The 13,547-nt window shown below is 45.9% G+C and overlaps 1 protein-coding gene across 1 annotated transcript in view; it reads left to right on the top strand.

Annotated features, from left to right (window-relative positions):
- NUGGC (nuclear GTPase, germinal center associated) overlaps positions 1 to 13,547 on the top strand; it is a 60,531-nt gene that overhangs the window by 39,157 nt on the left and 7,827 nt on the right. The window contains exons 13-16 of the mRNA XM_002818943.5: positions 2,041 to 2,205; positions 9,560 to 9,717; positions 11,881 to 12,019; positions 12,830 to 12,938. Of these exons, the coding sequence (XP_002818989.4) occupies positions 2,041 to 2,205; positions 9,560 to 9,717; positions 11,881 to 12,019; positions 12,830 to 12,938 (571 nt within the window). The remainder of the gene's footprint in view (positions 1 to 2,040; positions 2,206 to 9,559; positions 9,718 to 11,880; positions 12,020 to 12,829; positions 12,939 to 13,547) is intronic.

The following is a 13,547-nucleotide window of genomic DNA, read 5'->3' as shown; positions in this document are numbered from 1 at the left end:
TCTTATTGTTCTTTTATTCTCCGCTCTTCCCTTTCTTATCATTCTTTTGTTTATTCAACAAGGATTTATTGAGAGTGAGGCATTGTGAGAATCATGCCCATAGCTTTTCTTTCCATGATTTCTTTCTTCTTTCATTTTCATCACTGGTGACACCACAAATTCAAAAGAATCTAAAGGATGTCCTGGGAAAAATGCTTTGTAGAATTCTTAATGGTGAAAATGAGAGAAATTCCCAGGGTGCACCAAATGCTAAACAGTCTCCATAAACTCTAAAACGTATTTACTCCAAGATTCACAGAATTTTAGAGTGTGAGGTTGTTTTCAAGATCATTCAACCCAATTCACTTACTTTAAAGATGATACCATTGAGAATCAGAGAAGTTAAATCACCTGTATCAGGTCACACAACGATTCGACAGCTATTTTGTCTATTTGGAATAGAATTTAAAAGCCCAAATTATCTTGCAGTTTCTCTGGGCCACTCGTTCAATCCACAAATGTCTATGGGTTTTGCTCTCTGTGCTGTGCCCTGGAATAAAAGCATGACTAAGAGCCTGTTCCTTTGGCAAGTTCCTATCCAGGGAAGGAGACACAGGGAATGAGAGAGATGTCATATAGCAGGAGACGTGCTGTGGTGCAGGACTGTGGGAAGTGCCGTGGGAGCACAGGACAGAGAGCCCCACCTCTACCTGGGGACTCAGGGAAGGTGTCTCATGGGAAGGAACTTTGAGCTTTGTCTCGGAAAGTAACAAAGACGAAATCAGCAAGGCCCAGAGGGCACAAGATGGACAGCACATTTGGGGAATAGCAGTAAGTCCAGGGGTAGCCACTTGGCAGGATGTGTCGGGCAAACAGAGATGGTGGTGCTAGAGAGGTGGAGTGAGTTCTGGCTATGAGGTGCCTTAAAGGCCAAGCTGGGGAGTGTGGCTCTGTCTGCTGCAGGCACTGTGGGGCCCACCAAGGTTCCCATGTGGGGAACAACACTATGAGTTCCCAGTTTGGCACTGTATTAGTCCATTTTCATGCTGCTGATAAAGACATACCCGAGACTGGGTAATTTATAGAGAAAATGAGGTTTAATGGACTCACAGTTCCACGTGGCTGGGGAGGCCTCACAATCATGGTGGGCAAAAGGCATGTCTTACATGGTGGCAGACAAGACAGAAATGAGAGTCAAGCAGAGGGGGTTTCTCCTTATAAAACCATCAGATCTCATGAGACTCATTCACTACCATGAGAACAGTAGGGGGTAAGCCAATCCCATGATTCAATTATCTCCCACCAGGTCCCCCCCCACAACACGTGGAATTATGGGAGCTACAATTCAAAATGATATTTGGGTGGGTACACAGCAAACCATATCAGGCACCTAGGGGTCAAGGCTTTCTCTGGTGGTCACTTCCTTGTATTATTTGAATATATATTTTCTCCCTGATTAGATTGTATTCTTTGAAGAAGGAAGCATGGATTTATTTTTGTGGTCCTGTAGCTTTGCTATGCAAAATGTGGTCCATAGCTTGGAAGACCAGAATTACCTGAGGACTGGCTAGAAATGCAGAATCCCAGGACCTTGGATTTCAGATTTTAAGATCTCCTGTTGATTTGTATGCATGTTAAAATTTAAGAAGTATTATCCTGAAAAACTGCTTCATGCAGAGTCAAAGCTCGTGAAATGTTTGTTGAATCAGATGTCATTGGAAAAATCTGTTTTAATAACAATTGGATTTCTATGTGGATAGCTACTTCCCCAATTAGCCTGATGGATTATACATCTGAAATAAGTTGGTGAATAAGCAGAGACTGTGATTTTTAAGAAATAAAATAAGTTACACCAGGCAGGTATTTGTTCTATTCTCTAACCCCACAAAGCCTAAAGGGGTCTGTGCACTGAGTGAGGTCTTATGGGGACAATAAAGAGAAGTCAGCTCTGAGTGATAAGCTGAATCTTGAGCTGGTGACAAGCTTAAAGAAAGCAAAGCTTGAGGAGAAGGTGCCCTTAGGGAGGGGGTGGCCTGATGCTTTTGTGGTCCTTGTCCCTAGAATGAACACTTACACATGAGTGTCCTGCGGAGATTTGCGGAAGAGAAGGTTGAGCTGCTGGAGAAGGCCATTGCACAGTGCTTCGCCTGCATGGAGCAGCCTCTGCAAGAAGGGGTCAGGACTGCCAGGACTTCTTACTGCTGCATCCTCAGGTCATGCTTGGTGGTGAGTGACCCTTCCAGGGAATACTCGGATATTCCAGGAGACCTGCCTGATCCCCAAGCTTCTTTTGCATCATCCCATTCCCTTCAAAAGAGATAAAGAGCTAGAGGGCCGGGCACGGTGGCTCATGCCTGTAATCCCAGCACTTTGGGAGGCCGAGGTGAGCGGATCACAAGGTCAGGAGATCAAGACCGTCCTGGCCAACATGGTGAAACCCCATCTCTATTAAAAATACAAAAATGAGCCAGGTGTGGTGGCATGTGCCTGTCATCCCTGCTGCTCGGGAGGCTGAGGCAGGAGAATTGCTTGAACCAGGGAGGCAGAAATTGTAGTGAGCCTAGATCGCACTGCTGCGCTCCAGCCTGGTAAGAGAGTGAGACTCCATCTCAAAAAAAAAAAAAAAAAAAAAAGAGAGAGAGCTAGAGGAGGGTAGGAGAGAGTGAAAATTGCATGTAACAGTTGTTCATCTGTGTCTTGAAAGGACCAAGGAAGGTACACAGTTCAGCAAAGACAGAGTGGGAATCTGGGATCTGAGGGTCTTGGTTGGAGTACCAGCTCCACCAAACATCCACCTTGTAGCCCTGGGCAAAGCCCTAGACCCATTTTTAAAAAATTTATTGGGTTTCTTCTATAAAATGAGGATGCTCAATGCTTGCCTTACCTATCTGGTAGTGTTGATATCAGTAACAATGAGCTTACACAATAAGGAAACATCTTGTAACCTCTCACTTGGCATACAAATTGTGGTTTTATTTCTTAATTAGTTGTATAGAGTTTCTGAAGGATGAAAATGTAAGTGCAAGGCAGTATTTATCTAAGACTAAGGGATGAAAAAAGAGGCCCATTGTATTAGTCTGCTTGGGCTGTCATAACAAAATCCTATAGACTGGGTGGCCTGAACCACAGACATCCATTTTCCCATAGTTCTGAAGGCTGTAAGTCCAAGATCAAGGTGTCAACAGGGTGAGTTCTGAAGCCTCTCTCCTCTTCTGGAGAAGGTAGATGGCCACCTTCTTGCTGCGTCCTCATGTGGCCTCTTCACTGAGCACGCACACTCCTGGGATCTCTTTCTCTTCCCAGAGGGACACCACACCTGTCAAATCAGGGCCCCACCCTTATGACCCCATTTAACCTTAATTACCTCCTTACCAGCTGTGTCTCCAAACACAGTCACCCTGGGGGTTAGGGCTTTGCATGTGAACCTCAAGGATCACACTTTAGTCCATAGCACCCATTAAGGGGAAGATGTGATGGACAACACTGCTCATGTAGCAAAGATGACTTGGTGTCCACCCGTGCTGGGAGAAGTGCATGGATGGTGTGTGGTTGTAGTTTTTAATGGGCCTTGGAAAGTTGGAATGTGAGCAGTGGAAAATGTGTGAAAAGGTGAGTGTGATGGGGTAGTTAGCTTCCTGGAGGCTTTTCTATGTGCACCGGCTTTCTAGCACCTGGCCTCTTCTGGGTGTTGTTATCTGTGTGCTTTGTGTAAAAGCTTGTTTAAATGTCTAGATGAGCCTGAGTGTGGTGGCTCATGCCTGTATTCCCAGCACTTTGGGAGGCTGAGGCGGGTAGATCACCTGAGGTCAGGAGTTTGAGACCAGCCTGGCCAACATGGTGTAACCCAGTCTCTACTAAAAATACAAAAACTAGTCGGGTGTGGTGGTGGCACCTGTAATTGCAGCTACTGGGGAGGCTGAGACAGGAGAATCACTTGAACCTGAGAGGCAGAGCTTGCAGTGAGCCGAGATGGTGCCATTGCAGTCCAGCTGAGGTGATAGAGTGAGACTCCGTCTCAAAAAAAAAATGTCTAGATAAGTAGATGCATGTGCTGCAATTTGGATGAAAGGAAAGGAGGAGATTCTCTAGCACAAGACAAAGAATAAATGCCGAAAGAACCAAGAGTAAAGGAGGAGATAAGTTGGGGTGATTCTGGGGTCACTGGGGAAAGTGTCAGTGTGTGGACACAGGAAGATGACAGCTGGAGTGTCTTCCATGCGGTTGGGCATGGGTAGCCAAGTATCCATGCATGTAGTATGTATGCATGCATGCACTCAGTCAGCAAATGTGAGCAAGATGCTGACTGTGGAACCAGATATTGCACATTACCTTATCCCATCCTCACAGCCATTCTGTGAGGCAAACACCCTTATTATTATTTTAATTTTACAGCCTTAGAGAGACTAAATACCTTTTCCATGGCCATGCATGGACTCCACATCTAACCCAGGCTGGCCTAACTTCATAATTGGACACCCAACTCCTGCTGCACTCACCTGTTGCATCCCTAAACTACTCAGCAAACGATTGCAGCAACTTGTAGTTGCCAACCAGTTATATAGTTTAACATCTATAAATCCTCATAAAAGTAAATTTTGCTGCATTCGTTCATTCATTCATTTCTGCATGTAACAAGGACTTTGGAATACAAGGCATGGTTGCCAAGAGGCTTCGTATCCCACATGGGCTGTGGTTCGTACCTCACTTTCCCCATCTGCCAGCTGTGTGACCGGGGACAAGTTACTCAACCTCTCTGTGCCTCAGGTTCCTCTGTGTAAATTGAGGACCATGGTACCTATGTTATAGGGTTGCTGTAAAGATAAGTTGAAAGAATGAACGTAAAGTGATAATGCTGGGTTGACCAACGCACTCAGCATAAAGAGAGTGTCTAACAAATCAACTGTTCTTCTTGTTAGGTTTCAGGGATAGAAAGATACATCCCTGCTCAGAAGAGTTAAGAGAGCATTTGGAGAACTATAATAAAAGGTAGCATGCTGATGAGGACCACAGGACAGTCAGAAAGTTCTCTAAATGTTTAGAGAAGGAAAGCATTCTGGTAGGGACTGTGGCAGGCCAGAATCTTTTGGCTGCAAATCAAGAGTCCCTAACTGAAGCCATTCTTAGCCATGAGGAAGTATATTGGCCCATGTGCCGGAGAGCCAAGGGAAGAGAGGGCCTGGGGGATGAGCTGAATCCAGGGCCTCCGTGGGCCCCATTCTCAGGCTGCTTCTCTCATGATGACAACATGGCTGCAGCTGTTCTTGCAGTCACATCTGAACACCGTGAGCTCTGGAGCAGGGTTTGTTAACCTCAGCATGATTGACAGCTGGGACCGGATCATGCTTTGTTGTGAGGGGCTGTCCTGTGAATTGCAGGTTGTTTCGTCCCTGGACTCTAGCCCCCAGGTGCTTGTAGCAGCCCCCACTCTTCAGTTGTGACAAAATCACTCCCGGTTGAGAATCACTGGTCTAGAGGAACAGGGGGATGGCCATTTCCGGGCCCGCTTTCAGAAGAGTGAACCTTTTTTAGAAACCTCAGCAAAGCTCTCACGGTGTTTCTTTGGCTTTAAGTGGGTCACATGCCTATTTATAAACCGATCCCTGAGAAAAGAGAATGCCTTGTGCTGAATAGCTCAGGTCTGTGTGTTTGTCCCATCCTGGACGCAGGAGTAGAGTTCATTTTCTCCAGAACAGAAGGACCAGGGAGGCGACAGTGAAGAAGGAGGGATGGATATTGGAAAAGAAATCGCAGGCCAGGTTAGAAGACAGTCCAATAAACCTTCCAGAGAGGAGGTTGTTGGAGCCTGGCCCTGGAGGATGGTGGTATGTCTTTGGGCAGAGGAGTGGAGGGGCAGGGAAGGCATTTCATGGGAGGAGGGCCAGAGCTCATGTGGGAGCCAGAAACTGCCATCTAACTGCAGCGCAAGTACACAGGGCAGAGTTTTGGGGGATTAGGCTGACAGTCAGCTTGCTGCAGACTTTAGACCAGGTTGAAGAGTTGGAACATAGTGAAGTTTTGAGCAGGAGAATAGCTTCATCAGAACTAATGCTTTGGAAAGCATAATGCTTGGGGAAAAACTGGAGGCAGAGAGCCTGGTTAGGAGGTGTCAGGGTCTAACTGAGGTCTGAGGGGAGTTGGTGGGCGAGTGGTGGGTAGCTGGATAAACGAGGAATCGTAGACAGTTTTGACATGGCTGTACTCTTTCTCTGGGCATGAGCGAGCTGTATGTACAGCATTAGCAGGACAATCATACCTTTTATAGACAATAGTGGTTCCGAGCCATGCACAAGCTCATGTGGGTGATCCTCTAATGCACTTCATGTGGCGTGGTTACATAATGTGCAGGGTTGTGCACCTGTACTCCAAACCCGCTGAGTCATGATGTTCCAGAAGACCGCCTCGGCCTACTCCTGACTAAAACGCAGCCATTTCCCTTACGGTAGGTACTTTGTTAAGATGAGACACAGCAAGATCTCAACAAAGGTTGTGGCAGACAGAATAGGAAGGAACAGGTGGCTGGGAGAGCAAATCTGAAGGACATCTCAATCAGGATTAACAATAGTTCAGACATGAGGGGGTTGTGGGAAAGCAAGGTGGAAACATTTTGGGAAAGATTTGCACCCAAGAGAAAGCAAATTGCTTCGATTTAAAAAAGATCTAAGGAGATTTGGGAGGGAGGAACTTATACCTTGGTTGGGGAAGCAATATGTTCACTACTGAAGATCATGTATTTAGTGTTTCATGGAGGTGGAATATCTAATGCAATGTTGGAAATGTGGAACTGAAGCCTGGAGACAGGTGGGGCTGGAGGATGTAGCTGTCACTTGCATGGAGTTGATGAGCATATCCCAGTGAATGGGATTGAGGAGGAGTGGAGGGAAGGACGGTGATAGACATCGCTTCATACGAAGGCCACGTTAAGGAAGCAAAAGAATAAAGAGGGGCAGGGGAGGAGCAGAGAAGGAAAAGCCTGAGAGGTAGCAGAAGAAGGAAATCGTGTAATGCCTATTTTCTTATTCTTATGCTTATTTTTAGTGTAATGCTTAATTTCTTGTTTTCCAACCAGAAAACTAAAGTAATAAAGTTTGTTAAGGCTGAGTGCAGTGGCTCATGCCTGTAATCCCAGCACTTTGGGAGGCTGAGGCAGAAGGATTGCTTGAGGCCAGGAGTTCAAGACCAACCAGGCAACATAGCAAGAACCTATCTCTTAAAAAAAAAGTTGGGCATGGTGGCATACCCCTGTAGTCCCAGCTTCTCAGGAAGCTGAGGCAGGAGGATCACCTGAGCCCAGGTGTTGGAGGCTGCAGTGAGCTATGGTCGTGCCACTGCACTCCAGCCTGGGTGACAGAGAGAGGCCCTGTCTCTTAAAAAAGAAAAAAAAGTTCGTTAAGAAGAATATCACATGCTCCTGAGAAGTAAAAAACAAACAAACAAACAAAAGCAAACCAGAGCCATTGGATTTGGCCACTGAGGGTTTCATTGGTGACTGTGCTAGGCAGCCACCACAGTGGCCCCAAGGGTCCTCACCTCTGGGTATTTATGCCCTCATGGAGTCTCCCCCACGTTGAATCAGGGCTGATTTCTGAGCAGGAGAATGCTGCAGAGGTGACAGTGTGTGTGGCTTCTGAGGCTAGGCCATCAAGGACCATGGAAGCTTCCATGGTGGCTCTTGGGTCACTTTCTCAGGGGGACGCCTTTGTGTACTGAAATTGAGCCACTGCGTGCAGAGGTCACACGGAGAGCAGCTAAGGCCCCTGCCTGAGGCCAGGAGCCAGCACCAGCGTGCAGCCAGGTATCTTTGGAAGCAGATCCTCCAGCCTCACTCAGATGACTACGCCCCCAGCCACACCTGACCAAACCTCAGGAGAATCCTGAGCCAGAGTGGCCAGCCCAGCCATCCCAGTCCTGACCCACAGAATCCCTGAGAGACGACAGGCCTTTACTCTTTGTTTTTAAGCCACTGCACCGCTATGTTCAGGGTAATTTGTTTCATAGCAATAGATAAAGAAGTGACCTTAGATAGAGCTGTTTCTATCCCATGATTGAAGAACCCAGATCACAGAAAGTGAATGAGTGAGTGGGAGCTGAGAGGACGAAGGCATGAGGCACAGATCACCCTGTTGAGAGTTTACTGTGAGCGGAAGAAGCAACTACAGACATTTTCGAGCGTCTCCAGGACTTTACCCCATCAACTGTCCCATCTCATCAGCCCTTTAATGACTTCTTCCTCTGTGACTACAAACATGCCCAAGGTGCTCCTATCAAATAAATAATGTATCTCTGAGATCAGAAATTTGGGAAGACAGTTATATACTAACATCGTATCATTATTTAACATAGGAAAATAACCGAAATGTCTAAGAACAAGAGAGAGGTAAAATGAATTATTTTTCATCCATATGATACTATGTTAAATGGTTATTAGTACAATTTTTGGAACTTTTTTTTTTGAGATGGAGTTTCGCTCTTGTTGCCCAGGTTGGAGTGCAGTGCTGCGATCTTGGCTCACCGCAACCTCTGCCTCCCAGGTTCAAGTGATTCTCCTGCCGCAGCCTCCTGAGTAGCTGGGATTACAGGCCATGCGCCACCATGCCCAGCTAATTTTTGTATTTTTAGTAGAGATGGGGGTTTTACCATGTTGGCCAGGATGGGTCTTGAACTCCTGACCTCAGATGATCCACCTGCCTTGGCCTCCCGAAGTGCTGAGATTACCGGTGTGAGCCACTGCATCTGGCCTGGAACATATTTACAATGATTTGGGGATATTCTCATGTTGTAATACTAAGTAAAAAGAGCAGAGAAAAAACAGAGAATTATACCAATTGTACAATGCTATGTGGCCATTCCCTTAAAACATATATCATTGATTAAAAAATCACAGACCTCTCTACTGAAATTTTAGCAAACATATTTTTACTCTCTTTACTAATGATTACCATCTGGCTGAAATTGATTAATGTCTCTCATAGGTCTAGCTTTATATTTTTCTTTCCTCTCATTTATGTATTTATTTCCCTGGGAAAAAAACATCGCCAAGACATTACAAATCAAATTGTATTTCATTAAAAGTTTAACAAAAAGTTTATGAAATCTGGACTATCCTTAGAAAATTCAAGACATATACTTATTGTCCGGTCATAGCACGTTGTCATTCATTCATTTATTTATTCATTCGATAACTGCTCATTTAGCAAATATTTCTCAAACACTACTTAAGTTATTGCCAGATGTTGAGGACATAAAGATGGATGAGACACTGTGCCTGATTTCAATGAATTGATGGCCGAGTACAGGAGCTGGACAAATGAGTAAACTAACACAAACAGAATCACTTCAGAAGGGTTGTGATCAAAGTGAGCACAGGGACCTTAGGAAGCCCATGGCAGGGGCACCCAAACGACCTAGAGGCGTGACCACTGTCCTCCCTCGTTTAGTTTAAACATATGTTTAAAGAGCATGTTGTCTCTACACTTTCCTGTGATTCTTGGGTAATGATCTTTGGCCAGGGCAATGCAATTCTAATCCAGTGACCTTCCAGTTAATGCCTGCTAACTCTGCTAATTTATTGTTGATTATCTAGAGGAGTAAAGGAAACCAAGGTTTTCATCAGACCCTGAAAGCTGTTTGCCTGAAAAATGGCATCTATGCCTCCAGGACTCTGGCGAGAATTGATCTAAATGAAGCCCTCACTCAGCCCATCTATGACCAGATCGACCCTGTTTTTGGAAGCATTTTTAGGTAAAGGATCTCTCATCTTGCACCTTCGGGAACAAACATTGGAAGAATGTTGAGCCAGTCTTTAAGAATTTAGACTTTGGATCTGTAAGTGTAAAGAGTAGCTTGTAACTGGAGAAGGAAAGCTTAGTCTTTGGCAAAACACAAAAGCCTTCTTGGTTTGGTTTACTTAAAAATTTCCCATGATGACCTGGACACAGATTGAGATGCTGCTTTCAGACTAATATTACGATTCCCATTATTTTTCAAATATCTCATACATGCAGCAGGGGATACATTTTCTTAGGGATCTGAGCCCAGGACAGGGTATTTTGATTGGAGAGAGTGGAATTAAGCAAACACACGGCCTTTAGAACTTTCTTTCTTCCTTTTTTTAAAAAAATGAGACAGGGTCTTGCTCTGTTGCCTAGGCTGGAGTGCAATGGCACTATCCTAGCTCACTGCAGCCTCAAACTCCTAGACTCAGGCAATCCTCCCATCTCAGCCTCCCAAGTAGCTGAGACCACAGGCATATGCCACCATGCCTGGCTAACTTTTAAAAAATATTTTTTGTAGAGACAGAGTTTTGCTGTGTTGACCAGTTTGGTCTTGAAATCCTGACCTTAAGTGATCCTCCCCCATCGTCCTCCCAAAGTGCTGGGATTACTGGCGTGAGCCACCACACCCAGCCTCAGAGCTTTCCCTGAATGCACTGAAGATGCTGTGTCTGTTTCTGACACACTCTGCCTGCTCACATACATGGTGTGGATTTGGGGACTGTACCTCCCTGGTGCTCCCTCCTTCCCGCCTTCCCTCCTTCCTTGACCTCTAATTCTTTTTTTTTTTTTTTTTTTGAGATGGAGTCTTGCTCTGTGGCCCAGGCTGGAGTGGTGCAGTGGTGTGATCTCAGCTCATTGGAAGCTCTGCCTCCTGGGTTCATACCATTCTCCTGCCTCAGCCTCCCGAGTAGCTGGGACTACAGGCACCCGCCACCACGCCCGGCTAATTTTTTGTATTTTTAGTAGAGACGGGGTTTCACCATGTTAGCCAGGATGGTCTCGATCTCCTGACCTCGTGATCCGCCTGCCTCGGCCTCCCAAAGTGCTGGGATTACAGGCGTGAGCCACCGCGCCCGGCCAACCTCTAATTCTTTACTCCATCAACAGAAACAGAATCTCCCAGTCCCCAAGTACAGCCACCCATAGTCTCCGTCCTTCCCCCTGGCATTTCACGTGGTTGCCCATTGGTGGCTGCTTGAACCATTGTCCAGCCTTTGCTTGTGTCTTACTCAGAGCCCCCGTCCCTGCCCCACCTTTCTTTAAGCACGTCTTGGATTATGCCATTCCACCAATTGCACCCCCACCCTGTTTACAATTCTGTGGGCTAAACTTCAAATTCCTTAGAACGCATTCAAGACATTCCACATGCCTCCAGCTTGCCTTTCCAACCTCTGCCTGCACCACCGCCTGGTTGCAGCCTTCTGCTGTAGCCCACCCAGCAGGTGGCAAAGAGAGAGCAGCTACCTGTCCCAGGCACCAATGCTAAGCACTTGGCATTAGCTCATCAGATGCTCCCAGCAACTCTAGGGAGTGGCTTCTGTCTTTTTACATCTGAACAAACTGAGATTCAGAAAACTGTGCATCTTTCCCAATGGCACCCAACTCATGAGCAGAGAGCTAGGATTTAAAGCTTGTGCTCTCTCCTCTGCAACCTCTCACTTCCTATTTCTGGGATATTCTGAAACCGCTGTGCTTACCATGTTGTCCCATGGGGAATAATTTCTTCTTTCCACTTCCTCAGATCTTACCCAACTTTTAGGTATAGTTCAAGTTCCACCCTTTCAAATGGACACACGTTGGCAGTGGAAAGACTGTGCGTCCTGTAGTTAAAGCAGTGTTCCAAGCATGGCTCTGCCTCTTCTAGCTGTGTGACCTTGGACACATCAGCAATCCTCTCTGAACCTCAATTTTCTCACTTGTTAAGTGGGCATTATCTCACGAACTTCATAGGTTTTTATGTCAAAGGCCTAGCACAGCACAGTGCCTGGCACATTACAGGGATTTGATAACTGTTAGATCTCATCTTCCTTCTCTGAAATGAATAAAAGGACACCAGCTAGTTTCATGTTTGTTTCAGCCTCACAGCAGCCACCGTTCTCTTAAACTTTTTTGTCACTTTCTTCTGCAGGATGGGGAAGCCCACTGGTTCAGCTCTGATGCCTCACATCGATGCTTTTAAGCACTCCCTGCAGGAGAAAATGACAGAAATTGGGATAAGAAGTGGCTGGAAATACGATAGCTGCAAAAAAAATTTCCTGATCCAGGAGGTAAGTTCCTTATAAAGTGAGGAGAGCAGTGAGGTTGGGCATGGCTTTCTTCCCAGGCTGGTTTTGTAGGTTGCCTGTCTGTTCCCTTGTTCCCTGGAGTGTCCAGGGTCTGGGAGTACCTCCTAGGAGGTGCTGTGAAATACAGAACCCAGTGGGATGTGGGGAGAGCAGCAGGCCTGACTGCCTCGGAGGAGGTGTGGGACACTTTGTTCCACTGTGAGGCAACCAAGAGTGCACGCCAAGATTGCAAAGTTGACTCAGTTTCCAGGAAGAATCTTTAAAGAAGCCTTAATTGTATGAAAATTTGCAACTGAAACCATTTTCGCTAACCTATCATTTTTGCCAGAGTTACAAAGTAGCATCCAATGCAGTGAAACTTAAAGAAGTCAATCTTTTTTGTTGTTGTTCAATTTTAGGTCAATTTTTAGTTTTGAGGCCTTAAGACTTGTCTGTGACTCACTTTCTTCCAGTGCCACCTCAAATTACATGGCAATGCTAGGGAAAGAGCTTGTATCTCCTCTGCCCCCTGGAAAGGGCCCATTCCAGGACCTTGCCTGTGCCTGAGTTCAACTCAGCAAATATTTATTGAGTAGTTTGTAGGTGCCAGGCACCATGGGAAGCACTTGGGGTATGAAGATGCTTAGAACAAAGTTCCTGCCTATGAGAAGCTCACAGCCTAGTTGTGGAGATGACAGACAAACAGCCAGGTATCATATAAGGTGGAGGGAAAGGTGGCCACGCACTGGGACACCTGACCGGCTTCCATTGAAGGAATTGTCACCAACGGCCTTTTTTGCCACATCTTCACAGATAAGCGCCATCCTCGGGGGCCTGGAGGACCACATCCTCAGAAGGAAGAGGAGGATCTATGAGTCCCTCACTGCCTCTGTCCAGAGTGACCTGAAACTGTGTTATGAAGGTGGGGGCCGCAGGGGACAGCATTTCCACCTGCTCTGGGACTTTCTGTCAGCACCTTTCGCATCCTTTTCTGTGGCTCCCTCAAAGGCCCTGTTCTTTTGCACCCTAAGTCTTTGCAGCACTCTCAGTCCACACATTGCAACCACATGACTGCAGGGTGTGAGAACCCTTTTCTGTGTGTTTTCCAGCTCTTTCTGTCCACCTTGGTCCAGACACCCTGCTTTTTTCCATACAACATCCCAGCTGATTTAGCTGTAGAATCCAGTGTCCAGGTTCTCATTCTTGTTTCCAAGTATTCACAAATACTTAAACTCACTCGCTTGTGAACTCACTTTCAGGCTCTTTCCTGTTTTGGTGGCTCCATTGTTTGAGGGGTAGGGAGTGATTTTGCGAGCTTCGCCTTAATTCAGTCAGTAGGTTTTCTGAATGCTGGTTATTATCTAAATATTGAAAGTGTTATTTTTATATAAGTGCATATATATATATACTTTTTTGTTGTTTGTTTGTTTGTTTGCTTGGCTTGCTTTTCTTTGTAATGCCAAAGACTTCTTTTTTTCTTTTTCTTTTTTTTTTTTTTTGAGATGGAGTCTCGCTCTGTCACCCAGGCCGG

Source organism: Pongo abelii, chromosome 7 (assembly GCF_028885655.2).
Source record: "Pongo abelii isolate AG06213 chromosome 7, NHGRI_mPonAbe1-v2.0_pri, whole genome shotgun sequence".
Taxonomy (NCBI): domain Eukaryota; kingdom Metazoa; phylum Chordata; class Mammalia; order Primates; family Hominidae; genus Pongo; species Pongo abelii.
The sequence above is the reverse complement of the archived record's forward strand: the minus strand, read 5'-3'. Positions and strand labels throughout refer to the sequence as shown.